The 26794-nt window shown below is 57.6% G+C and overlaps 3 protein-coding genes and 1 long non-coding RNA gene across 6 annotated transcripts; 3 read left to right on the top strand and 1 right to left on the bottom strand.

Moving 5' to 3' along the window:
* Positions 1 to 530: 530 nt before the first annotated feature.
* On the top strand, positions 531 to 8970 carry NDUFA13 (NADH:ubiquinone oxidoreductase subunit A13). Its single transcript, XM_025989404.2, has 5 exons — positions 531 to 687; positions 6805 to 6883; positions 8034 to 8105; positions 8486 to 8555; positions 8778 to 8970. The coding sequence occupies exons 1-5, from the start codon at positions 594 to 596 to the stop codon at positions 8895 to 8897; spliced, it is 435 nt and encodes a 144-aa protein (XP_025845189.1). The 5' UTR covers positions 531 to 593; the 3' UTR covers positions 8898 to 8970.
* On the bottom strand, positions 3717 to 20264 carry LOC140593946 (uncharacterized). Its single transcript, XR_011994434.1, has 2 exons — positions 19907 to 20264; positions 3717 to 5148 (listed from the first exon to the last, which is right to left on the bottom strand). It is a non-coding gene; the product is annotated as an uncharacterized lncRNA (long non-coding RNA).
* On the top strand, positions 8969 to 17207 carry YJEFN3 (YjeF N-terminal domain containing 3). Of its 3 annotated transcripts, XM_072721114.1 has the most exons (7): positions 9182 to 9330; positions 9539 to 9610; positions 13032 to 13140; positions 14872 to 14982; positions 15243 to 15356; positions 15425 to 15584; positions 16936 to 17207. In XM_072721114.1, the coding sequence occupies exons 2-7, from the start codon at positions 9552 to 9554 to the stop codon at positions 17142 to 17144; spliced, it is 762 nt and encodes a 253-aa protein (XP_072577215.1). In that variant the 5' UTR covers positions 9182 to 9330; positions 9539 to 9551; the 3' UTR covers positions 17145 to 17207. The 3 variants fall into 3 exon arrangements, with proteins under 3 accessions (XP_025845182.2, XP_025845176.2, XP_072577215.1); XM_025989397.2 differs by having other exon boundaries at positions 8969 to 9610; positions 15425 to 15575; XM_025989391.2 differs by having other exon boundaries at positions 8969 to 9610.
* Positions 17783 to 26794, top strand: CILP2 (cartilage intermediate layer protein 2). The gene is made up of 8 exons (XM_025989384.2): positions 17783 to 17924; positions 18925 to 19023; positions 19992 to 20264; positions 20913 to 21068; positions 22115 to 22393; positions 23130 to 23238; positions 23416 to 23573; positions 23816 to 26794. Exons 1-8 carry the CDS (start codon positions 17861 to 17863, stop codon positions 26167 to 26169), a joined length of 3492 nt encoding a protein of 1163 aa, XP_025845169.2. The 5' UTR covers positions 17783 to 17860; the 3' UTR covers positions 26170 to 26794.

Below are 26794 nucleotides of genomic sequence, written 5' to 3'. Positions count from 1 at the left end.
GCTTTGTGACTCATAATCACTCTAAATGGTCCAGTTCCCATGAGAGGCTACTAGCAAGGGGTCCCGACCACCACTCAGGAGCAGCATCGGTGCCTGGCATTGGGGCAGCTCCTCATGAGTCAAATCTGAGCAGCAGTCGTCCCCCCAGCTTCGTGTACCCAGCCCTGGCCATGTGGAGCCTTGGCGCCCGCACAGCCCCGCGAAGGGGAGAAAACGAGAAAGGGGGCTTAACACTCGGTGACGTGGCTCCCTCAGAGCTTGGGGTAAATGGCCTGAGCATCGCACCAGAGGGAAGGTGTAAGGGAGGTCCTTTAGGGCAAGGACCTGGGCGACTGGACGGACTACAGCCGTCTACAGCGACTGAGCCAGCCCCGTCTAAGAGAAGAAACAGGGAGTCTTCCCGCTGCAGCTTGGTCACTCAGTTGATCCCTGGAGCCATCGCCCAACCTCCCTCGCACTGGGATCGCTACGCTAAGGTCCTAGATGCCCTAGTCCCCGCCCAAGACATGCGCCGTACGGTCCGCCACACTCATCATGGCGGCGGCCGCCGGACGTAACTTCCGCCCGCGGCCGGAAGTGTGGGTCCTGCGAGCATGGCTGCGTCGAAGGTGAAACAGGACATGCCCCCGCCGGGGGGCTATGGCCCCATCGACTACAAGCGGAACCTTCCGCGTCGGGGACTGTCGGGTCAGTGTCGCACAGCGCCGGGGTGTCAGAGTTGGGGCTTCGGGGCGCCGCGATGGGGGCGGGGCGTCGGGGGGGGGTGTCGCGGGCCTCAGTTTCCACTGCAGTGTGAAGGGAGGAGGAGCTCAGGGGTCTCCGATAGCTTCGGTGGTAACGGCGGTAACTGCTGGAGTTCGTCAAAAGCTTGCTGAGCTTTGCTTTCTTTACAGAGCAGCCCAGGAGGTCGATCCTATTAATTCTTTCCATTCTGCAATTGGTTAAACAGATGAATGTAGCCGGTGCCCCGAGCCCTCGGCCACACTTCCCTCTCACAAGCGGAGAAACAGGCCCTGGAAAGGCTGCTACCTGCCCCCAGGGCCACCCAGTGTAAAACTGGTGGTGAAACTGGAACATTGAGGAAATTTAGAAGATGTTCCTGTCTGGTAGTCCCTACCTGCTTATGTCCCAAGAATATGTATTCTTAACTTTTTCAGATGTTTTAAAGAGCATTTAAAATGTTTTTGGGTTCCGCACAGAAAAACGTAAAAAAAAAAAAAAAAAAAAAAAAGGAAGGGGCACATACTTTGCACCTAGGATTAACAGAGAAATAAAGAATTTTATTTTATTTATTTATTTTTATTTTTTTTTTTAAATACAGAATTTTAAACAAGAGTGAAGACATTTCCCATAATTCGTCAAACTATGTTTTGCAAATGTGCCTCAATTAAAAAATAGATATATAGTCATGGGGAAAAAATATTCAGACAGTAGAAAAGTATCAGGTCAAGACTCAAGCTCTTTCCATCCCCTTCTTGGCTTTTTTGTATCCCAGAACGGAGATTGGCAAACTTTTTCTATAAAGGGCCAGACAAATATTTTATGCTTGACTGACCAGATGTTCTCTGCTTGCTGCTGCTGGCTTTTTATTTATTTATTTATTTATTTATTTATTTATTTATTTTGTAAGATTTTACTTAATTATTTGAGACAGAGGAGAGAGAGGGCAGTCCCGGTGGCGCAGCGGTTTAGCGTCGCCTGCAGCCCAGGGTGTGATCCTGGGGACCAGGATCAAGTCCCACATCAGGCTCCTTGCATGGAGCCTGCTTCTCCCTCTGCCTGTGTCTCAGCCTCTCTCTCTCTCTCTGTCTCTCATGAATAAATAAAATCTTAAAAAAAAAAAAAAAAAAGAGGAAGAGAGAGAGAGACAAGCAGACTCCTCCCACTGAGCAGGGAAACTGTAATGGGGCTCAATCCCAAGACCCCGAGATCACAATCTGAACAGAAGGATGCTTAACTAACTGAGCCACCCAGGCACTCCTCTGCTGTTGCTGTTTTACAACAGTTTACAAACCTAAAAATGTTCTTAGCCCAAGCACCATTACAAAAACAGGTTACAGGCTAGATTTGGCACCACCTTGGCACTTAACTCATCCCAGAGCAGATTGAACGAATATAACGTTATCTGAATCTTTTCATTTCTTTTCTCGAAGTGCACCCCTCAGGTGTGTGGCATGAGGTCTGTTTATATATATATGTGCACCTTTGTGATCTATACCCAGACCCGGCTGCAGAAAGGTCCCAGCCCTTGGGCCTCCTTGGGTTCCCTCTAGTCAACATGTCTCTTTTTTATTTTTAAGTCACAAATGTGCCCTTAATCCCAGTCCTCTTCCAGATCATGACACGGTAGTGCCTCTCATGTGCCCTCTAGACCATTATTTAGGGTTGGGCCCCCTAGTTGGACCCTGTAACACCACAACTTGCATCGTAGCATATACAAACCTGCCCCAGTCTCTCCTGCCTGCAGTGGGGTGAGGAAGAGACCCCTTCTGGTGGCACAGTCTTTGTTACATACCATGCCACATTAAGTAGTTTATTGTTGAGTGTGCCTGTGGCATCGAACCCTGTCTAGAAGAGCTCATAGCCTAGCAGAGGAGGCAAACATACCACACCAGAACTTCCCATTTTGGCAAGACCCCAGATAACCAGGGTCTGCTTTAGCCAGGGTGGGTTGGAAGGACCTCTCTGAAAGTCCCATAGGTGGAGGAAATGTCCTGTCCTGCCCTGCTCCTGTAAGGCACACAAGCCTGGCATCCACTTTCCTCCTCTCTGCCTAGATCACTCTCCACTAGTGTCCTAGAACATGCAAAGCTGGCTCAAGCCACCTTTAATCCATACTGTTCCCAAAGTGACTGCTACTGCCATCTTTTCCACTCAGTTCTCCATTCTTTCCTGTGCCCAGCGGGTGGCCCTTTCTTTTCTTCCCCTGCATCTTTAACTTTTTTTTTTTAATTCACAAACCATACCATACAATTCACCTATTTCATGTGTACAAATCACAGATTTTTATAGTCTGTTCACAGTTGCATGACCATCACCAGGATCTAAATTTATAACATTTCTGGGTCGCCTGGGTGGCACAGTCGGTTAAGCATCCAACTCTTGGTTTCGGCTCAGGTCATGATTTTAGAGTCATGAGATTGAGCTCCACGTGGGGCTCCAAAATCAGCGTGGAGTCTGCTTCGGTTTTTCTCTCCATGTGCCTCTGCCTCTCCCCTTGTGCACATGCATGCTTGCATGGGGACACACAGACTCTCTCTCTCTCTCTCTCTCTCTCTCTCATATCTAAATACACTTTTTAAAAGATTTTATTTATTTATTCATGAGAGACACAGAGAGAAAGAGGCAGAGAGAGGAGCAGGCTCCATGCAGGGAGCCCAGTGTGGGACTCGATCCTGGGACTCCAGGATCATGCCCTGGGCCAAAGGCAGGTTCTCAACTACTGAGCCACCCAGGCATCCCAGTAACTAAATGTGTAACACTTCCATCACTCCAAAAGGAAACCTTGACCCACATCTTCTTACCCCCAGCCCCTGGCATCTAACTACCAGTCTTTGTATCTTTATGGATTTGCCAGTTCTGGACATTCCATATAAATGGGCTTCTGTTCTATGTGGCCTTTGGTGTCTGGCTCCTTTCATTCAGAATGATGTGAGTGAAATGTGTATGGAATAGCATGTGTCAAATGCTATTTTTTTTTTATAGTTGAATATTAGTTTTTTTTAATTTTTATGATTATTTATTTGAGAGAGAGGGAGCACAAGCTGGGGAAAGAGGCAGAGGGAAAAGGAGAAGCAGACTCCTGAGCAGGGAGCCCGACATGGGGCTCAGTCCCAGAACCCTGGGATCATGACCTGAGCTGAACCCAAGAGTCGGATGCTCAACAGACTGAGCCACCCAGGTGCCCAAGATTGTTCATCTCTTTATTAATGAATTTGCAGAGTTCTTTATACGTTTTGGTTACCATTTCCTTATCAGAGATACGATCTTCAGAGACTTTCTTCCATTCTGGGGGTTGTCTTTTCATTTTGTTGAGGCATCATTTGTAGCACAAAAGTTTTTCATTTTGGTGAAGAACAGTTCATCCTTTTTTTTTTTTTTTTTTTTTGTCACGCTTTTGGTGTCCTAACTAAGAAGCCATTGCCTCATCCAAGGTCACAGAGACTAATCTGTTTCCTAAGAGTTTTATAGTTTTAGCTCTCAAATTGAGGTCTTTGGTCCATTTTCAGTTAATTTTTGTATGGGGGAAGGAAAAAGCACACTTCATTCTTTTGCATGTGGCTATCCACTTATCCAATTTGCTGAAAGACTATTCTTTTCCCATTGAATTGTCTTGGCACCCTTGTCCAAAATCAATTGACCGTAAATGTGAGGGTTTATTTTTGGACTCTCAGCTCTGTTCCATCGATGTACATGTCTATCCTGATGCCATGCCACACTGTCTTGGATACACAGCTGTGCGTTATGTTTGAAATTGTGAAGTGCGAGTCCTCCAACTTTGTTGTTTTTCAGAATTGTTGTGGTTAATATGGTCCCTTGAATTTCCATATGAATTTGACAATCTGTTCCTCAGTTTCTGGCTGGTAAAGGGAGAAAGTTGGGATTCTGATGGGGCTACATTGAACCGGTACCTTAGTCTGGGGAGTACTGCTATCTGAACATTGAATGCCGATATTGAACACAGGATGTGTTTCCATTTCTTCACATCTTCTTTACTCGTGGCCTGCACCTATTTCTGGGCATGCGCCTCATCAGCCTCCTCCACCAGAGTGGCAGCTCCTGAGGTATAGACCCACACTGAGGGTCTGGGGTCTCAGCCTCACCATTATCAGGAGGAAGAGTTTGCAAAGGCCACCTTGGTCTTGGAATTTATCTTACACATGGGCTCACACATAGGTGCCTGGTGTGAAGACAAGGGGTCTCCACGAAGATAGCTCAGGCCTATGCCCTGGGGCTGGGTCAAAAGAAGAGGCCTCTGGGCTTCTCTATAGCTACTGAAAAAAAGCAGCTCTTCTAAGATCTTCCTGCCCAGCAGAGGTGGTCATACATGTGTAGGAACTGTAGTTGTGCTGAGAGCTGGTCCTCGGCACTTGGGCCTCTTGGGAGAGGTTCTGCCTCCGTGTACAGGAACCATCGCTGTCCTGCCCCCTGTAACATGGAAGTGTCTTACTCTGAGCTAATGGCTTTTTTTTTTTTTCTTTAAGTTTTATTTGAGAGAGAGGGTGAGAGAGAGAGCATGAGCACAGAGAGAGGGAGAAGCAGGTGCCCTGCTGAGCAGAGAGCCCGATGCAGGACTCTATCCCAGGACCCCAGGATCACGACCTGAGCCAAAGGCAGACATTTGACTAGCAAATGTTTTTAAGAGGTTTAATTGAGGGGCTGAAAAATCTAACCAGTTTTTTTTTTTTTTTTTTTTTTTTAAGATTTATTTATATATACAGAGAGAGAGAGAGAGGCAGAGACACAGGTAGAGGGAGAAGCAGGCTCCATGCCGGAAGCACAACGCGGGACTTGATCCCGGATCCCCGGGATCACACCCTGGGCTGTAGGCGGCGCTAAACCACTGCGTCACGGGGGCTGCCCAGCTAACCAGTTTCTCATGCATCTCTGGGTCCAGCAGAAATGCCAGAAAACGAGCAGGAGTTGGACCTCCCCTATTCCCCTAACAGGTCCTAGGGAGTAACCTCACCCACCATTTGCTGGTCATTTACTGGGTGTTAACTGGAGCTGGACCTGGCCAAGCTTGTCAATTTTTTTTCCAGTAACCAGAAGGCCCATCTGGGGACGAGACCACAGCTGAAAAGATTAGGGGTAGGGGGTGAGCCAGCCTCCCTGAGACCGCAGCAGGCCCTCAGCCTGAAGGTCAGAATCACAGCACAGGTGCCTGCTGCTGTCAGTAAATATTCATGGCAGCCTCTGTTCCCTGGTGCCCTGGTAGGGGGCTTGACCTGCTGGGCCAGGAGGCAGCCCTCCAGGGAGCCAGGGGTGGCTGGGTGGGCCCTGCAGGGCACTGCCTGCCTCTGGCAGCCCCATCCAGCCCCCTGTGGGCAGCACTCAGAGAAGTGGCCCAGGCAGCCAGGAGCCACCATGGAGTTGGACCCAGCTGTAGACCCCATCCTTCCCCATGGAAGCACTTGCTGACTGGTCACCAAACAACCTTCTAGAAGGTTGTGGGGCTGGGGCCACCCAGCCAGAAACAGCAAGACCCTCGGGTTCTCCTGCAGTCCCCCCCTGACCAGACTCTACCTTCTAGAAACTGTAGCCTGGGTGAGGAGATGTGTGGCAGCTGCAGCTGCCTCACTTGTCAGAGAAAAGCTGAGGCAGCCTAGTGGCCTTCCCTGCAGGGCAGGTGAACTGAATAAAAGAGTAATCTGCAGGGGACCCCTGGGTGGCTCAGTTTTAGCGCCTGCCTTCAGCCCAGGGTGTGATCCTGGAGTCCCGGGATCAAGTCCCGCATCACGCTCCCTGCATGGAGCCTGCTTCTCCCTCTGCCTATGTCTCTGCCTCTCTCTGTGTGTCTCTCATGAATAAATAAATACTTAAAAAGAAGAGTGATCTGCAGTTCGGAGGAGGAAGTCCAAGGGAAGGGGCTGGTGGATATTTCACAGGGACAAAAAAATAATCTGAAAAAAATAATGCGCTAGAGATAGTACTGGCCATCTCTAGGAGGGAGTCACTAAGACTTTCTTTGAGTCAGTATTTCTGGTGTAATTGGACAGCAAGCGGATTATAATTCATAAGAAGCTATAGGGGTGTCCGGTCCCAAGGGCAGGTGCGCTGAGTTGGTGTCCCCTCTCCCCACAGGCTACAGCATGTTTGCTGTGGGCATTGGGACCTTGCTCTTCGGATATTGGAGCATGATGAAGTGGAACCGTGAACGCAGGTAGGCCCCAGGCTGGTGAGGCTGGGAGTGCACCTGTAGACTTCGGGCCATTTGTCAACCCCTCAAGGCTCAGGAAGTATGGGCCTGGACTGAGTCCATTTCTGAACCTTACTCTCAAGAAAGGACTAGTAACCAAGGAGCTCTTCACCAGGGACCCATGGATCTGGATTAGAATAGCCCATCTGGTGGAGGTGGAGGGGCAGGCCCAGGACATGCTCTCTTAGTGGTTTTTTGTCAGTGATAACCAGACAGTGAGAACAACAAGGGCTTAGAAGCAAGACAATGGCTGTGCCAGCCACATGGGGCCTGAGGGACCAAGGCAGATGGTGGCCTCCATTCAGACTCTGGCTGCCTCTGAACTGGCTGGATGCCCTGCCAGGTGACCCCTTCTCATTGACCCCTTACTGGCTGAGCCCATCTGTCCTGCCCCACCCTCTGTTATGTGTCCTTAGCACACCCTTTGAGCTCACTTTCCCCCACAAGCCCGGGAATCCCTGAGGATAGTGCTGGAGAAAGCCACCATGTCAGGTACTTGATGTTGAGTGAACTCAAACAAGGTCCAGCTTCCGGGGACCACCCACAGAGGTATGGACACAGTAGTGACAACTGTGTGGCTGTGATGGGGACAGAGGCTTGGAGTATGGATGCCACTGTGGGTCTGGAGGGATGAGGGGACAGTGCCAGGGGCCACTTACTGGGCCACATCACTGGGTGCTGTTCCCCCAGTATAGATGGGGCTGGTGGCTCAAAGGCACAGAACTGCCTGCCCTGGGCTCACACCCCAGGGCTATTTTGACATGAAGCAGATATGGTTTTGTAAAGCTCAGAGCCCTGTGATGAAGGTCCCATCCCCTGTCCCCGGTTCACCAGTCAGCAGGCCAGGGCTATTTTTAGGATTAAAAAATAAAGTTCTTAATTGAAAAGAAAAAGTGTAAAGCCAACAGTCTTGTGGACCAGTGCCTGTGCCAGCTGTGCTTGCGCCCCTCCCCCTGCCCCCATCTTCTGGCAAGTAGAGCTTACTGCCCAAGCCCTGCCCTGCTCACTTGCCTCTCCACCAACCCCTTTCCCATGCAACACCCTATGGGTCTGAGGCCAGGTCATCACCCCCAACTCCAGCCTGATCTGATCTATCGGTTTTGGGGTTTCACAGGCGCTTGCAGATTGAGGACTTCGAGGCCCGCATCGCATTGATGCCACTGTTGCAGGCAGAGAAGGACCGGAGGTGAGGCTGCTGGGACCAGGAAGGTCACAGGCCTGAGTGTCCCACCCAGCAGTGCAGAACCTGGCCAAAATGCACATGAGGACTGACAGCTGTGTCCTTGCATACATGAGGTTGCTGTCACCCTGGAGAGAGCCCCAAACTTGATTTAAAGTGGGGACCCAAGAATGGGAAGGCTCCCTGGAGGAGGAGACATTGAGGCTGCAGCACGAGGACAGTAAAAGTGTAGGGGGGAGGAAAATACAAGAGCAGTCAGCATGTGTAGGGTTGGAACTGACAGGAGGTGATGGAGAGTGGAACAGGGAAGGGTCTGGCAGGTCTGTTAGGCAGGGGTCCCTCGGGATGCTCAGGCCTATCCCCCACCTCCCATTCTATCTCCACAGGGTCCTGCAGATGCTTCGAGAGAACCTAGAGGAGGAGGCCATCATCATGAAGGATGTGCCTGATTGGAAGGTGGGTCCTGGGTCAGAGGGAGAGTGGGAGTCCAGCCCAATGCAGAAACAGCCCCCCATGGGAAAGCAGTGGCTGAGAGGAGTAGTGGGGGCCAGGCGCACGGAGGGGCAGGCAGCAGCTTTTGGTGTAGGCACAGTAGCCACCAGGCCTAGTGGGGTCCCAGCAGGCTGTATGGGCCTGAAGGGGTACAGTACTCCCACCTGTATCCCGCTGTCTCCACAGGTGGGTGAGTCTGTGTTCAACACAACGCGATGGGTGACTCCCATGATGGGTGAGCTCTATGGACTGCGCACGAATGAGGAGATTCTCAACGCCAGCTACGGCTTCATTTGGTACACGTAGGGGCCTGCACCCCTCGGACCACTGGGACCCCTGCATCCTCCCCACTGGGAAATAAATATTCTGGAGACCTGTCTGCCTGTGTCTCAGCAACTGAGCTACCAGCGAATGGGGCACCATTGGGTTACATGTGGCCTGGGGACATAGGGTCTAGACCTGAGGGCTCTGCAGAAGATGACAGGTGGAGTGGCCTCAAAACATACCCAGAGTGCTTCTGGACCCATCAGTCTTGGCTCACAAATACACCTGGATTTTCCTACCTTTGTTGAAACTCTCCTTGTCAACAGCCCACCCCTCCAGGCTGGGGTTCCTGTGGAATCCCACACCCTGTGCACATCACTTGAGTGGGGGACCTGAAGATCCAAGCATGGAATGGAGTGGTGCCAGAGGCAGGTCCCCTTGCTCACAGGCTGTGACCCCATTACAGGAGGAACAGGTCTGTTGCTACCTGTCCAGGCTGGGTTCCCTCCATTTCCAAGGCAGCTCCACCGCTGGCATGGAAGGGTTAAGTCAGCCTGCACCTGCCAGCCAATGGCCGTGCGCAGCGCCTTCGCGGCGCTGTCTGATTGGCGGATGCACAGGGTGGGCGGGAGGGGGATGCTCTTAAAAGGCCGTGGCGGTGGCTGCCCGTGCAACTCTCACAGGCTCTCCGCGACCATGAGCAGTGCGGCCCGCCCCGACCCAGCGGAGACGCCCGAGGAGCAGCGTTTCCTCAGGTCAGCCAGGGATGGGGATGCCAAAGCCCACGGCAGGGATGTGGCCTGGAGGCGGGGGCATCATGGGCAAGACATGGCTGGGAGGGGGTGTCATGGGTGGACAGATCAGAGGCAGGGGGATATCCAGGTTGGGTCTGGGGGTTTCGAGGCCCACCCTGCATTCCCTGGAGGTGAAGCCTGTAGCTGCTGTTGCCAACAGCCTGCTGTTGCCAACACCTCCTAAACTGTTGCCAGGAAACTGCATCTGCCACAGCCCGCCCCTAAGTGAATCATTCAGCAGCACTGCTAGTAGCTTTCCCATCACCCCTCAACCCAATCCAGGCCCACCTCCCCTTTCCATCTGCCCTAGGGACCCTGGAGCTCCCATCTTTCATTCCCCATCCAGGAAGAGCTGAGCTCTTAGCTCCTAAAACGTTTACACCCCTCTTCGTGGCCCACCTACTACTGTTTCCTTGAACAGAGAAGGAAACTGAGGCCTAGGGAGGGACACGACTGCCTGAGCCAAAGCTTGGGCGATTTTTGAACATATGACCCGCTTGTCAACAGTTTGATTGGATTTGTGGTCTGGAGCTGGCAGCTGTGGCTGTGTTTCCCATCTCATCCTGAGTTAGCATCTTGTGTCCCTCCTTGTGACCTGGGACCCCAAACAGGGCTGTGGACCTCAGTGTAAACCAGACTCATCTGATAGCTCATCTGTCTTCTGCCCACTGTCCACTCAGGCCCTCAGGGCAGATAACTGTCCAGCGACTGGCTGATCTCCAGATTGAGCCTATAGATCTAGCACATCCTAGACAGAAGGAAGCTGAAGCTGTGATTTCACCTGGTTTGGGGAATGGGGTGGGGGGCCAGCTGTGCAGGATCTCAAATGCCAACTGAGGAGTGATGGAGTACTGTGGGTGGATAGGAGTAGAACACTGCAAGCAAGGGGAGAGGAGATAATGAGGTTAGAAACAGTGGGCGTGTAGGTGTGGTAAGAAATTTGAATATTCTCTGAATATTGGGGAGCCATAAGCGGTTTGAGACAAGTGCTGATGTGATCTGACATTCAAGTTTTCAAAGCCCCCATGGCTCTTGTGTTGAGCAGTGTGGGGGCCATGAGACTGCTGTAGGCAGGTGGTGGGCTGGTGGGCAGAGGCCTGAAGGTGGAGAAGCAGGTGGAGCCAAGGGTGCAGGGAGGGTCTGGCAACCTGGCCACGGGCTTCACCTTCAAAAGAGCCCACTCCTGGAAGCACTGGGAGATCAGGCCCAGTTCCTTTGAAAGCAGGTCACCTCAGCCTTTGTGCTCTTGGGGGGGTGGGGGGAGTCCTGGTTCTTGCAGTTCCTCTCCTCTGGGGGCTGACAGTGGGAGAAGCAAGAGGCACCTCATCACTGAGCCCCAACCCTGGCCTCAGCCCACAATGGCTCTGCCCTGTCCCCCTCCCCCACGGGTCCTAATTCCTACTCTCGCTCCACCTAGAGCTGCCAGTGTCCCCACCCCCAGGCTCCTAGCCGGGGCCGTCCTCTCCATTATCACTCTAATGACCAGTTAGGCAGGAAGATAATGTTCCAAGTGGTGGCCTGAGGCCAAAGCTTTGGGACGGAGGAAGAAGAGGAGGAATGAGTAGTCCTGCCACCCATCTCATCTTCCCCTCACCCTCCTGCGGGGGCAGCAGCCAGAGCTGTCACAGATGAAGGTGGAGGAATGAGCCACATTCCCAAATGCACCTTCTCCAATGTTCTTTCCTGGGAGCTGGGCCAGCCTGCCCAGGGGGTGCTCTTCATCTGCCCTACCGTGAGCTCCTTCCCCCCAACTGGCCCTTCAACCTTATCTGAAGTCAGCTGGGGTTGAATCTGGCTTTGGTTGCTGGGGTGACTCAGGGCATGTGTCCTCCCTGCCCTAAGCCTCCATCTCCCCATGTGCAGGGGCCTTAAAGTGTCTTTCTGACCCAGTTTCTCAGTTTCCCTTGCTTGGCTCCAGCCACACTGGCCTCACTTCTGTCCCTTGAATCTGCCAAGCTCATTCCCACTACAGGATCTTGGCCCTCACTGTTCTTCCACATGGATTACCTCCCATATTGCTCCAGGCCAGCTCCGCCAGGAAGCCCTTCCTAATTCCCCCTCCCACAGCAGTCCTCATTCCTTACCTATGCCCCTCTTGCTGCCCGGCCTGATCATGCTGCAAAATTGGCCGGAAGGTTGTGGTCTCCTGCTCACAGGATTGAAGGACTAAAGATTCATCCCAAGAAACCTCTGCTAGATGTAGGTCTGCCTCTGCTTCTTTGCTCAAACCCTGTATGGCTCTGGAGACAGACACCAAGGGTAAAAGTCTCAGTTTTCCTACTTGCTTCCTGCATGACCGTGGGAAAGCCACTTCCCTTCTCTGAGTGGTTCAATGTTCTAAATCTTCTGGGCCTGGTTCTATTACTAACCACTACTACTACTGCTATTATACTCTCTAGGGTCTGCTGATCTGGGGGTAGATGCTCTTCCCCAGCAGATAAGAGCCCTGCCTAGGGGAAGCTGGCATCAGGCCATAAACCCTGCCCAGCTGCCCCAAGCCCTGATTCTGGAGTGAGGAACATTTCCAATCTTCAATGCCAGCTCTCCATCTCTGCAGCCACTAAATCCATGCCCATTGGAAGCATGCCTGCTGGAAGCCTGTTGGAAGGTCCCTAAGCCAGGGCTAGCTTGGTCCCTGCTCCTAGAAGGGTCCAACACTTGGTTGTCATTCTCCTAAAATTCTCAATTTTTAAGTAATGGGCCCCATGTTTGCATTTCGAAATGGGCCTTGAAAATTATCTAGACTATCCTGCCAAAAGAGGAAGCAAAACTCGGATGTGACAGGTCCTAGTCGCTCAGTTGATGGCAGACCTTCACCTCAAATGATTAAGCCCCACCTCTCTGACAACACTTACTGAAGGGTCACCAATAGATCCGATAGCTGTGGACTCTACATCCACCTCCCTAAGTGAGCCATCAAACAACTCCTCCGCAGCCTTCAAAATCCACCTCCCTCGGGCACCGCTTCCGCATCCCCTCCCCCACCGACTCCCCCTCCAGTGTTCTGGAGCTTGCTCAGTGTTTTCCACTGCATGAAATTCGCCCATCAGTCCCATCAAAGTCTTCCACGCTGCATTCCTCCTTCTGGGTTCTTTCAGCGGCGGGGGTGGGCGCATCGGGATGGGGCTCCAGTCTCCCACGCTTTGGGGCAATAGAACCTACACGCGCTCCTAGACCACCAGAGGGCGCCCGTGCCTTGGGCTTCAGCTTAAGCCTCCCACTGCTCCATTCAACATGTACGTCTAATGGGGAAACTGAGGTTGGGGGTGGTGTTATGGCCTGCCTGGGAACATTGGTGGAACATTACTGGTTCCATCTGAGCCTCTCTCTAAGTCTTTCTCTCTCTGTGTCTTTGAGCGTCTCTCCCCACTCTGTCCCCCAGCACTGAGGAGGCGGCTGCCCTCGAGCGGGAGTTGCTGGAGGATTATCGCTTTGGGCGGCAGCAGCTGGTGGAGTTGTGTGGCCATGCTAGTGCTGTAGCTGTGACCAAGGTATCTGACCCCTGCCTTGAGCCCACCAGAGCCGAGGTCTGGCTGCATGACCCTGGGAGGGAGGAACAGAATGGTTTAGGACTCAAGAAGCCCCTTTTTGTGTGGAGCTACTCCAGCCCATCACTCAGATGGGGAAACTGAGGCCTAGAGAGGATCATCACTGGTCTAGACCGGCAGGGACCCAAGACCCCAGGGGTCAGTGAGGGTCAGGGCAGAGATAGGAGTCCCCAGAGACTTGGAGGTGGGGAGCAGAGACTGAAGCTGCTGGGGATGCTCCTGGGGTCCTTGAGGTGCAGATGTGACCACCCGCCTCTGCGATCTGGATCTCAATAAGGGAGACATTGGTTCCTGCAGACTGAGTTCCTCCAAACAACCCCACACTGCAGGTGGGGAAATGGCAGTCCAGAAGCGGGGAGTGGCCTGCACAAGGTAGGTCCCAGGGGGGAGTAAGCAGAGCTGTGTCTGGATCTCTGGCAAAGCCCCAGCCTCGAGGAGCTTGCTAGGGACGCCAGAGTAATAAGCCACAACGATGCTGCCATCCAGTGCTCTGGCCACCGTGTCAAACCATGGGCCTCTTTCCTCTTCCAAAGCAAGAGCAATAAATTGACACCAGTTAATAAACACAAATACCTTAGAGAAGTGCCTGCTGGTGTCAGGGCTCCAGCACGTAACCTTTCTCTTCCTCCCTATCCTCCTCTTGTCACCACTGCAGACTTTTGTTAAACACAATTTCTTTATCTTGGCTCAATATCTCTTTTAACCTACCTATTTCCAAACGAAACATATGCTGAGTGAAGCTCCTGAAGGAGAAGAAAATGATGACAATCAAAGCCCCAAAAGTAAACTTAGCATAGTCAACTCTTGCCGGGCCCTCACTGACCCAACATCGCTTGGTTTTGCCCTGAAAGCCCCAAGTCTGTCCCAGCCAGCCTAGACATTGTTGCCCTCCCTCGGTCTCGGGCTCCGCGCCCAGCATGGTGGGGTCACAGGTACCCTCGGGGTGGGTCAGGACCTCACTGAGACCTTGGGGAGGAGACAAAAAAAGGAATACCTAGCCCTCTGTGTACTAGGAGGTTAGGGCCTAGCCAGGCCCCCTGGGGCGCCCTGTCTCCAAGAGGTCCAGCCGTGTGCCTGTCACTGTCAGTGTCATTCCTGTTTGATAGAGGCCAAGTGAAGCTGCCAGAGGAGAGGGGGGCTGAGGCCACGCAGAGTCAGGGCAGGGCAGCCGCTGGAACACCAGCGCTCTTAACTCCGGTGTTAAAGAGACTGATGCATAGGCCCACAGATGCAGAGTCTGGGAAGTAGGCAGAGACACAGAGATATGGAGACAGGTGACGACAGAGACTGATGGAGAGAGACAGGGCACCTTGGGTTGGAAAACAACCCCCGCTCCACCTCCCCCTCCAGCTTTGGGGCCTCCGGGAGGGGCCAAGGCCTGGAAACGTGGGCGGGGGAGGGGCAGCCACTGCGGTGGAAAAAGGTGGAAGAATGTCTGCAACTCAGGCCGAGAATAAACAAACCGCACTCTGGGGCGCCGGGTGGTGGCAGAAGGCACGTTTTCCTGCTCCAGCTTGGCCGAGCCTGAAACAGGGATGCTGCCTCTCCAAGGAGGAAACTGAGGCCCCCAGAGGCCATGCCCATCCCTTCTGCTCCTCCAGGCCTCAGCTTCCCCACTCAAACAAGGAGGGATTCCAAACATCCTGCCTTTGCCTTTGCTGTGCCCCCTGCCAGGTGTTCCCCTTGCCTACTCTCTCCCGGAAGCAGAGGACAGTGCTGGTCGTGTGTGGCCCGGAGCAGAACGGGGCAGTGGGGCTGGTCTGTGCCCGGCACCTGCGGGTGTTTGTGAGTAGCAAGAACCCCCCCCCGCCCCACCCCGCTTGGCCTCTGAGATCACTTCTCAATCCTGCTCTTGCAGAAATTGCTTCCTCCTCTTGATGGTGTCCCAGGGGGACACTGAGGCTGGAGAGGTTATAGAATATGCCCAGTGCTTGCCCCATGCAGGGTCTGCTGCCTGGGATCCAGGTCTGGGGGCTAAGGCCCAGTAGGAAGCCTGGAAGGGCCCCAGGGCTGACTTCTTTCTGCACTGCCCCCCCAACCCCCAGGAGTACGAACCTACCATCTTCTACCCTACACGCTCACTGGATCTGCTGCACCGGGACCTGACCACCCAGTGTGAGAAGATGGACATCCCCTTCCTGTCCTATTTGCCCACGGAGGTCAGCACTTGGTGGCAGATGGGGGGCGGTGCCCAAAGGCTGCCCTCTAACCCTGCCTGCCCTCTCAGGTCCAGCTCATCAACGATGCCTACGGGCTGGTGGTGGATGCTGTGCTGGGCCCTGGCGTGCAGCCGGGAGAGATCGGGGGCCCCTGCACGCGTGCGCTGGCCACACTCAAGCTGCTGTCCATCCCCCTTGTGAGCCTGGACATCCCCTCAGGCATGCCAGGCAAGGGGGGGCATGTTGGGGGCATGGGTGGGGGCCCTCTGCACCCCAGTTTCTCGTGGCCCCTGCCTGTCTCTGAGCCTCGGTTTCCCTAGTGTGGATGGCTCATGCACTCTTGGTGAGGGTCATGTCCATCCATCATCTAGGGAAGACCAAAGCTGCCGCCCAGGTGATCCCATGTCCCATCCCCCACACACACCCAGCCCAGCATGCCCGCTGCCCACCCTGGCCCAGTTGCCTGGGCAGACGTGAGCTCACTCGGCAAAGGCCTCGCCCGTCCTGGCCGCCGCCCCACGCCTGTTGGAGCCATTAGGCGACGGGCAGACGGAACAAACAGCTGCTGGCCAGCCGGACCCTCCACGGGGGTAGCCATACTCAGGGGGATGGCCCCAAGCTTGCAAGACCTCAGGGCCATCCCAGCAGGATGCAACAAGCAGGGGGTTAGCTATGAAGAGGCAGGCTGTCTGGTCCAAGGGTGGAGACTAGGGTCATAGAAGGAAGGATTAAAGTCAGAGGGAGGAGGCTTTTAGTCAGTGGCTCCAGACTCTGGTCAGAAGCAAGAGAGAAGGCAAGGCCCCTAGTCTGGAGGTAGAGGCTCATTTGAGAGGTGGTAGAGGCTAGGGCACCGTGAGGGAGGGGGTGGGGTCCTGCCAAGTCAAAAGGCAAGATCTAGTCTGAGGGTGAAGACAGAGATGTCAGGTCAGAGGGAAGAGTCTCTAGTCAAAAGGAGGAAGCTGGACACTCAAGTTGGAGGGGGGGGGGGCACGTTCTGTCAGAGGCAAGAACTGGGGATAAGGAGACATATATTATGGAGGAGGCTTGCCTGAGGATGGAGGCAAATCTGTCCTCTGAGTGGAGAATGGGATCTGGTCAGAGGGGGAAGGCTGGCTAGGAAGCTTGGGTGCAAAGAGGCTCTAGTCTAAGTGGGAAAGCTCAAGACTGATAGGGAGGGAGGAATGGGGACAGATGCTGGGTCAGAATGCAGAGGCATGAGTCTGCCTGGGAAAGGGCAGCAAGTGGAAATGATCCAGTCTGAAGGCAGAGGCTGAGGCAGATGGGGGGGAAAAATTAGTAGCATGATGGGAGCAGGGACAGAAAAGTATGAGGGCAGATGCTCTGGTCAGAGGAGAAAGGAAGCATCTCCAAGGAAGGGGAGACACTGGTCTGAGGGAGGAGGCCCAGTTCGGGGGGGGGGGGGGGGGGGCAGGTCTGACCGGGACTCACGTGTCAGGGAGCAGAGCTGGGTCTGTTTGGGAAGGGCAAGTGGGTGGTGCGGAGGCCAGTCTCTCCCGTCTGAAGGCGAGCACCCCTCCCAGCTCCCGATTCCCTCCCCCTCCCGCCCCTCCTCCCGCAGGCTGGGACGCGGAGACCGGCGGCGGGGACAGCGAGGACGGGCTCCGGCCCGACGTGCTGGTGTCGCTCGCCGCGCCCAAGCGCTGCGCCGGCCGCTTCTCCGGCCGCCACCACTTCGTGGCCGGCAGGTTCGTGCCCGACGACGTGCGCCGAAAGTTCGCTCTGCGCCTGCCGGGATACACGGGCACCGACTGCGTCGCGGCGCTGTGACCGCCCCCACCCCCCGCGTCCCGGCGGCCTGGGCCCGCGCCAATAAACAGACGTCCCACCTCCTCCGCGCCTCCTCTCTGTGCCAGCTCCGCCGCCGGGGGGGGGGGGGGGGGGGGGGAGGGGGAGCGCCCCGCAGAGCCGGGCCGGGGATGGAGGGGGGTCCTAGCGTCGACCTCCCGCCGGCCCACAGAGCTGGCGCCACGGTAGAGGCTAGATTCGGGGTGGGACTTCCACCTGCCTGGGGTGGCCCATCGCCCCAAGACTGCGGGCAGACTCGACGGAGGGTTTCTCGTCGCCTAAGGGGCCGCCCACAGCGCCAGTGTGTTGGGGCAGCTTCAGGCAGATTCCAAGAGGCACGTCCCGCAGGCACCTGGGGCCCGGGGTGCAGAGTGCGAGTGGGTAGAGGGAGGGCCTCGGGCCGGCCCGGGGGCGGGGCGGGGCGGGCGGGGCGGGCGGGGCGGGCGCGCGGGCCCACCTGAGGGCGGAGGCGCAGCCCGACGCTCCAGCCCGCGCCCCGCAGAGGGGGCTCGGCGCCCCGGAGTCGCCCGCGGCCGCGGCGCTGGGCTCGGCGGGGCGGGGCCTGGGCGGGGCGGGGCGGGGCGGGGCCTGCGGTCACCTCCCGCCGCCACCCTCAGCCCCAGCGGCCGCCAGACCCGCGGAGTCAGATCCGAGCGCGCCGCGGAGCCCGCACCCTCCCTCGGACGCTCGACCCGGCCATGGCGTCGGCGCCGCCACTACTCTGCCTCTTAGTCGCCGCCGCGCACCTGGCGGGGCCTCGAGGTGAGGCGCCCCCTGACCCCAGCCCAGACCCCTAGGCGCCCCGGCAGCCCGCCTGGCTTGCAGCTGCTCCCGGGGAGGGCTCGCTTCCGCACGCCTGGGTCCCCCTTCGTCAACCCGGGAGTGGGGTGAGGGGGCGTCGGGGGGATGGGTCCTTGGGACCAACGACGGGGGCAGGGGGAAGCCCGTCTGTTCACTCCTCAAAGAGAGGTAGGGGCACTGGGAGTATGGATATGAACTTTAGAACTCCTCTAGGTGCCGGGGCCGCGGGGGACCTGTCTCACCCCTAGCACTTGGCCTCTGAAGCACCCAGTCCCGGCCCAGGATTAAGGGGTCAGAGCTGTCCCCTCTCACATAACTCCTCTCCTCTTCCACACACACATACACACCATTCAGAAAAATTCCCATCTCTGGAATGCTCAGAGGGCAGGGCAGTGGATCCATTTCTCAGATGAGGAGACTGAGATACAGACAGCGAAGGGACTTGTCCGATGTCCCTGTCTAGCCTGGCTATCTGAGATAACTCCAGGTCAGAGAAGCCAGGCTTGATTCCAAAGACTTCCCAATGGCAGCTTGGGCCCTAAGTGAAGGGATGGAAGGTACACTGAGGGAGGGACTTTGAGCCGGCAAATGGATGAAGGAGAAGGCAGCTCAACCTGAGGGCAGAGGCACAGCCAACTGAACTCATGGCCACTGAGCACACACGAGGAGACCTGGGCCTGGGGAGGAGAGCAGACGCAGACTTCCCCACCCCATGGCATCTGGGCCAGGGCAGAGGGAGGGAAGGGCTGCAGGGGTCACAAGGAGGCTTCCTGGAAGCGGGGCTGGGGGGGGGGGTCCTGCATTCCTTGGGGTCAGCCAGAACTAGATTCTGGCTTCTCAGAGCCTCACTTTTCTCTCCCGTGAAATGGGGATATTCATGACAGCACCTTGCATAGAAGCAGCTCACAGAGGTCCCCATCAGCATGCCTCCTCCATCCCTCACTCCTCACCCCTTCCACAGCCACCACCCCCCATGAGGAGCCCACAGCAACTGCCTGGGGCCTTGAAGGTCCATCTCTGAGCCCTGGACAGCCCTCACCAGCCCTGGAGGACTGGGAAGGTGAGTCATCCTGGGTCCAAGTCCTGGCTCTGCTGTGGACTCACTGTGTGAGCTCTGGCTGGTGTGGTCATGTGAGGAGGGGATAGAAGGCGGTAGAACAGCCCAATACCATCCTGGTCCCCAGACATGGTGGCCCCTGGCATAGGCGTCCCAAGAGGTCTAAATTTTAGGAGCAGAGGGGTGAGAGTTCAGGCTATTTGTCAAGGGGGAAACCAATGTGTAGGGTGGGGGTGGGTGCTTCCTGCCCCCTACTGGAAGCATCATGCAGGGTGCTTCCAGTAGATTCCAGATCTCTAGTTCTAGAAACTGGGTCTCTAGTTTCCTAGCTGGGAAAAGTTACTCTGGAGTCAGGAAAGGAGTGAGCACCCCCTACTAGGGGGAAATTGCTGGAAGCAGAATCTGACCTCTGGGAGGTCAGATCCTTCCTACCTGTGGCTTCTGTGAAACAGAGGTTGCCTGGTGGCTTTAGCCAGGCAGTGAGCAAGAGCCCCAATGGCTCTAACCTGGAGCGGCCAGGGAGGGAAAGCCACAGTTAGGGCTGGTCTCAGGCCTGACTCCTCCTGCTGCCTTTGTTATCTCCTCACACCTCAGGGGTTCTGAATTCAGAGGTGGGGGGCAGGCTTCATTCTAAGGTTGGGGACTGGTGAGGCAGTGACAAGATGTCAGCATGGCAGAATGCCAGCCTGCACCGATGGGCAAGCTCAAGGATTGGGCAGCAGAAGTGGGGCAGGTGCGAGGGGAGGCCAACCTCCCGTGGTACCTTAGAGCTCCTTCTGGCGTGGAGGAAACCTGGCTCTGGGCGGGGTCACGGATGGGCGGGCTGGGTTAGCCCGGGCTCCTTGGGGGTGGGGTGACCGTTTTAGACCGCAGGGTATGGCCTTACCTGGGAGGTGGGGGTAAGGCCCCTGCATGCACTGAGGGGGCCCGACAGGCTGCGGCCCGGGTCCCAGCGCGTGCGGTGCCCGCAGAGGCCAGCGAGTGGACGTCCTGGTTCAACGTGGACCACCCCGGCGGCGATGGCGACTTCGAGAGCCTGGCTGCCATCCGCTTCTACTACGGACCAGCGCGCGTGTGCCCACGGCCGCTGGCGCTCGAGGCGCGCACCACGGACTGGGCCCTGCCGTCCACTGTCGGCGAGCGCGTGCACCTGAACCCCACGCGAGGCTTCTGGTGCCTCAACCGCGAGCAGCCCCGCGGCCGCCGCTGCTCCAACTACCATGTGCGCTTCCGCTGCCCGCTCGGTGAGGGCGGGGCCCGGGGCGGGGCCTGCGGGTGGGCGGGGCCGGCGAGAGGGCTCGAGATCAATCACGCTGAGGAGAGGGTGGGGATTGGCCGGGATGGGTCAGAGGTGGGTGGAGCCCGGCTGGGCGGTACTGGAGGCGGGGGCGGGGCCGTGCGGGCAGGGGCGTGGTTGGAAGGAGGCGGGGTCCGGTCGCGGGGCGGGGGAGCCGGCGCGATCAGAGAGGGGCGGCGCTTTGGGAGGGAGGCTGGCAACGGTGACCCAGGTAGGGAACCGGAAGGAGCCCTCAGGAGTTCTTCTCCCTCCCGCTGCCCTCATTTGCTCATCTGTCACAGCTCTGTCCTCTGGGGGCGTGTTTTGACCCCAAATACGTGAGGGACGCTGGGAGAACAGCAGGGCTCACCTCCCGGAGCTTATCTGGGGTTGGGGGAAATGGGGCGGTACCTCAACTGTACCTTCGACAGGTGCCTGGGGGACGACAGATGGGGGCAGTGGGCAGGGCCTCTCTCTGGGATACCTACCCTAGGATGAACTTAGCGAGGGGCGTCCTCCAGTCCCAGGCTGTTACACCAGATTTCCCAGGAGGCGAAGTCCCTGCGGTGGGCGGCCGCCTCACCTTCCCCCCACGCCTCTGCTCTTACCACCGCAGAGGCCACGTGGGGCGCATGGGGCCCGTGGGGTCCCTGTTCAGGGAGCTGCGGGCCAGGCCGTCGCTTGCGCCGCCGCCGCTGCCCCAGTCCGACTGGAGATGCGTGTCCGGGGCGTCCCCTGGAGGCGCAGAAGTGTGTCCGCCCTACCTGTCCAGGTAGGAGGGATGGGGCCCGGAGGAAAGTGTTTATTTAGAGGCGAGGCCTGGGTGTGGAGGGAGGAGGCCTGTTCAGAAGGGTACCTAGAGGGGAGAGGCTGGCTGGGACGGAGCCTGATGGGGGGGGGGGGGGGGGGTTGAAGGGAAGAGGCGGGTCCTGGAGGGCCAGAACTTGAACCACATGGAGCCTGGACCTTCTTTCCCTTCGGGCCCCCCGAGGAGCATTGGTGAATGTGTACATCCGGATGGGTGGACGCCTTGAAGGTCGTGTCCAGGCGTGTGCAGATTCCAAATGGGCATTACCTTGGTTGCACCTCGGACTGTGTGTATGTTCTGATGGACATGGACATGCACAGAAGTTGGCTCATGCACTCGGGGTGCACTCGCGTGGCATTCACAGCCACAGCCCGTCCCCCACGCCCACGCGGACACACGTTCACACCCTGGCAGACACCATGCCCAAGCCCTCCCAGGGCCAGACACCAGGCCAGCCAGGAGGCGACTGGAAATTCCAATCCGCCTGGGCTCCACAAACACGGTCTGGAGGCTGCGCCCGCAGAGCCCATGGAAGGGTGGGGGAGCACGGTGGCCAATGGGGTAGTGGGGTCCCCACCCTACCCCGCCTGGCTCTGCCCTCCTGACGCCTCTGCCCTGAAGTTTCCAGCGGAAATTTCCATTTTATGGAGAAACCGCAGGATTGGAAGAGGAGGGAGATGTTCTGAGCCCAAGCCCCAACCCCTAGCTGGGCCCCCAGCCCCTGCTGTTCAGTTTCTCTCTCTGTCCTGTGAGAGTCACCTCTCCTGCTCCCCCCTCCAGGGCATTTCCCCATCCCTCTGGACCACAGGTCCTGCCCTCTGCCCCAGTTCTGACTCTTCAACCCCGTATCCCCACTCATCCTAGGGGCTGTTCCAAGCAGGGGCATGCTGAGGCCTCTGAGGGGCGCAAGGGGAATGTCTAGGCATCTCTGCTGAGGGACTGAGTGGAAAGCCCTCCCCAGGAGGGAGTGAAGAGGCTCCCCTGTCCCTCTGCCTCCATGTGTCCCCCAGGGTGCAGCTCCAAGACCTGCAAGTGCCCCAACCACGTCCTTCTGGGCTCGGTGGTCACCCCATCTGGGCGTCCGCTGCCAGGAGCCAGGGTCTCCCTGAGAGACTGGTCTGGCATTGTGGCCATCACTGATGCCCATGGAACCTTCCGGATGCCTGGAGTCTGTGCCAATAGCCAGGCAAACGTCAGTGCCCAAATGGATGGCTTCTCTGCAGGCCTGGGCCAGGCCCAGGCCAATGGCTCCATCTCTGCTGTAGTCACTGTTGTCCTGAATAAGTTGGGTAAGTGCCTCATGGAAAGTAGGATTGAGGGGGCTGAGAAACTAAGAAGGAAATTCTGGAGGCACCAAGTTCTTGGGAGGATGTGATGCAGCATGAGGTCACTAAGGAACAAATAAGGTGTGACATGGACATTGGAGAAGCCATAATACCAAATATGATGTCATGGGGGGGATGAATAAAACGAGAAACTAGAGAAAGCGCCAGGTGAGACAAGGACTTGCAGATAGGGCACCATCTGGGGTACTTGGGTGGCTCAGACAGTTAAGTGTCTCACTCTTGATTCTGGGTCAGGTCATGACTATGACCCTCTGGATCATGGGATCCAGCCCTAGTGGGGGTCTGGATTGAGCATGGAGCCTACTTAAGATCCTCTCTCCTTCTCCTTCTGTCCCTCCCTGGCTCACGTACACATTCTCTCAAAAAAAAAAAAAAAAAAAAAAAAAAAGATGGGGCAACATCTTGGAGCACTTGGCAGGTTCAGTCAGTAGAGCATGTGATTCTTGATGTCAGGGTCCTGAATTCAAGCCCCACACTGGGCGTGGAGCCAACTTAAAAAAAGGGGGGGGCACCTTCTTGAGCAGCCATGGGGTGAAATTGAATGGGGAGGTCATCAGAAGAGCCACAGGTAAAACAGGGCATCACTAGAAGGGAAAGGATGGGGCCCTGCCATTGGGAAGGGTTGTTGGGTGAAGCTGGGATGGAGCAGGGCCTTGACCTTTGTCACCTTTACCCCCAGAGAAGCCCTACCTGGTGAAGCACCCTGAGTCCCGAGTGCGAGAGGCCGGACAGAATGTAACCTTCTGCTGCAAAGCCTCAGGCACCCCCATGCCTAAAAAATACTCCTGGTGAGTGCCCTGCCTCATGCTCAAGGGCCTTGCACCCAGCTTTGTGGTTTGATTGGATTTCCCATGGCATGTGGTGCCTCAGGGACTAGACGCTGCTCTGCAACGTCCCTGGGCTGCATGTGGGGTCAGGCACAGATGTGCCAAGGGCCTCCATAGTGTTGCCTATCTGCCACCCAGGTTCCACAACGGGACCCTGCTGGACAGGCGAGAACACAGGTATGGGGCCCATCTGGAGCTGCGAGGGCTGCGCCCAGACCAGGCAGGCACCTACCACTGCAAAGCATGGAATGATGCGGGCACTGTGCGCTCAGGCACCGCCTGGCTCACCGTGCTTGGTGAGCACCCTCAGCCCCCCAACCCTGAGCATGCCCTGAAATTGAACTGATACCTAACACCTGCTAACACTCAACCCCAGATGGAGCCCCAACTTCAGACTGTCTTCTGTCCTTGCTGAGTCTGATCCCAGGCCCCCCCTGAGACCCTGGGTTGAGCCCCTCACCCCAATCCAGGCCCCCAAATTTGGACTCAAATGGAGCCCTCCCCCTTCCTGTGATCTGATTGATTTCTTGCTCTGCAGGCCCAGGCCAGCCAGCCTGCAATCCCCAGCCCCAAGAGCACCTGATCAAGCTCCCAGATGACTGTGGGCAGCCTGGCAGCGGCCCCACCTACTTGAATGTGGGCCTCTGCCCGGACACCCTCTGCCCCAGCCCTGCAGGCTCCAGCCCCCGGTGTGGGGATGCAGGCTCCCGCTGCTGCTCTGTTCGCCGCCTGGAGAGCAGGGAGATCCACTGCTCTAACTATGTCCTCCCAGTCAAGGTGGTGGCTGAGTGTGGCTGCCAGAAATGTCTGCCCCCTCGGGGACTGGTCCGGGGACGTGTGGTGGCTGCTGACTCAGGGGAACCCCTGCGTTTTGCCCAGATCCTGCTAGGCCAGGAGCCCATTGGATTCACCTCTTACCAGGGCGACTTCACCATCGAGGTGCCACCCTCCACGCAGCGGCTGGTGGTCACCTTCCTGGACCCCAGTGGGGAGTTCATGGACACTGTCACAGTCCTGCCTTTTGACCCCCGAGGTGGCGGCGTGTACCACGATGTCAAGGCCATGCGCAAGAAAGCCCCCGTCATCTTAGATGCCGGGGAGAGCAACACGATCCCTCTTGGGGAGATGCAAGACGAGGCCCCATTGGGCGAGCTGGTCCTCCCGCCCGGAGCCTTCCGCAGAGCTGATGGCGAACCCTACGCCGGGGCTGTGGAGGCCCGGGTGACGTTCGTGGACCCCCGCGATCTCCGCTCGGCGGCCGCCGCCCCTAGCGACCTGCGGTTCGTGGACAGCGACGGCGAGCTGGCGCCGCTGCGCACCTACGGCATGTTCTCGGTGGACCTCCGCGCCGCGGGCTCCGCGGAGCAGCTGCAGGCGGGGCCGGTGGCCGTGCGCGTGGACGCCGGCCAGATCCGCATGGCGGGCCACGTGGAGGCGCTCAGGCTGTGGTCGCTGAACCCCGACACCGGCTTGTGGGAGGAGGAGAGCGGCTTCCAGCCAGAGCGGTCGGCGGCCGCCCGCGCCCGCGCCCGCGCCCGCGCCCGCAGGGAGGAGCGGGTCTTCCTGGTGGGCAACGTGGAGATCCGGGAGCGGCGTCTGTTCAACCTGGACGTGCCCGAGCGCCGCCGCTGCTTCGTGAAGGTGCGCGCCTATGCCAACGACAAGTTCACCCCCAGCGAGCAGGTGGAGGGCGTGGTGGTCACGCTGGTCAACCTGGAGCCCGCCCCCGGCTTCTCGGCCAACCCCCGGGCCTGGGGCCGCTTCGACAGCGCGGTCACCGGACCCAACGGCGCCTGCCTGCCCGCCTTCTGCGACGAGGACCGGCCCGACGCCTACACCGCGCTGGTCACCGCCTCGCTGGGCGGGGAGGAGCTGGAGCCCGCGCCCTCCCGGCCCCGGCCGCGCGCGGCCACCGTGGGCGTGGCGCAGCCCTACCTGGAGCGCCTGGCCTACCGGCGCTCCGACCACGACGACCCCGCGCTCAAGCGCAACGGCTTCCGCATCAACCTCGCCAAGCCCAGGCCCGGCGAGCCGGCCGAGGCCAAGGGCCCGGTGTACCCGTGGCGCAGCCTGCGCGAGTGCCAGGAGGCCCCGGTGACCGCCAGCCACTTCCGCTTCGCGCGCGTGGAGGCGGACAAGTACGAGTACAACGTGGTCCCGTTCCGCGAGGGCGCGCCGGCCTCCTGGACTGGAGATGTCCTGGCCTGGTGGCCCAACCCGCAGGAGTTCCGGGCCTGCTTCCTCAAAGTGCAGATCCAGGGCCCCCAGGAGTACATGGTCCGGTCCCACAACGCGGGCGGCAGCCACCCGCGCACCCAGGGCCAGCTCTACGGGCTTCGAGATGCCCGCAGCGTCCGGGACCCCGAGCGCCCCGGCACCACCGCTGCCTGCGTGGAATTCAAGTGCAGCGGGATGCTCTTCGACCAGCGGCAGGTGGACAGGACGCTGGTGACCATCATGCCCCAGGGCAGCTGCCGCCGCGTGGCCATCAACGGGCTCCTGCGGGATTACTTGGCCCGGCATCCCCCAGCCGCCCCAGCTGACGACCCTGCCGCCTTCAGCATGCTGGCCCCACTGGACCCCCTGGGTCACAACTACGGTGTCTACACGGTCACCGACCAGAGCCCCAGGCTGGCCAAGGAGATCGCCATCGGCCGCTGCTTTGATGGCTCCTCCGACGGCTTCTCTCGGGAGATGAAGGCCGAGGCTGGCACAGCTGTCACCTTCCAGTGCCGGGAGCCACCAGCAGGCCGGCCTAGCCTCTTCCAGAGGCTGCTGGAGTCCCCAGCAACGGCGCTTGGTGACATCCGCAGGGAGATGGGCCAGGTGGCCCGGGCACAGGCTCAAGCCACAGGCCCCCTCCATACCCGCCGGGGTAGGGCCCAGCAGTGACCTGGGCTCGTGGCCTCAGTCCTCTGCCTTGCCCTGGACTCCTCTGTACCTGGGAAGTCTCAGCCCCTTCCCCAGATGCTCCCTTCCCTAGGTTTCTGGGCCCCCCTCTCCCTCCCCTGCCCAGAATTCAGAGTCAAGACAAGACCTACGAGTGTCCGATTGTGGAAATGCCTGGCGGGGGACCATTGCTGTGTGACGCAAAATGGAGTTCTTCCTGATGGCAGGAGCCAGCGTCCTGGGCAACCACTGGGCATCTGCCTGAGGCCCAGGGGGATTTGCTCCCAGCTCACACGCTGGCCCTGATTTTATGTGTGTTTCTACCCTGATCTCAGATATCCTGTCGAGATTCCCGACTCCACCTGAAGCCTGCTCTGCGTATCGCTGAGCTGGGTGCTTTTTTTTTGGATCCCCTGCCCCAAACTTTGTTCTAGGGGTTATTTATTGAAATGAAGCCCATGGGGTTGGTCAAGGGCTTAAGAGGGGGGGTGTCCAGGCCCCGTGAAAGTCAGGCAGGGGCTTCTTGGTTCTGGGGCTAAGGGACACAATTCTCACAGGTTTGGTGCTTGGAGACACCCCCCCCCAGGGGGTTTGGGCAGGGAATCAATTAAAGATGCTTCATTTCCAA

The sequence above is a fragment of the Vulpes vulpes genome, chromosome 9, assembly GCF_048418805.1.
Source record: "Vulpes vulpes isolate BD-2025 chromosome 9, VulVul3, whole genome shotgun sequence".
Lineage (NCBI taxonomy): Eukaryota > Metazoa > Chordata > Mammalia > Carnivora > Canidae > Vulpes > Vulpes vulpes.
Note: the sequence above shows the minus strand (reverse complement) of the source record. Positions and strands in the feature narration are given on the sequence as shown.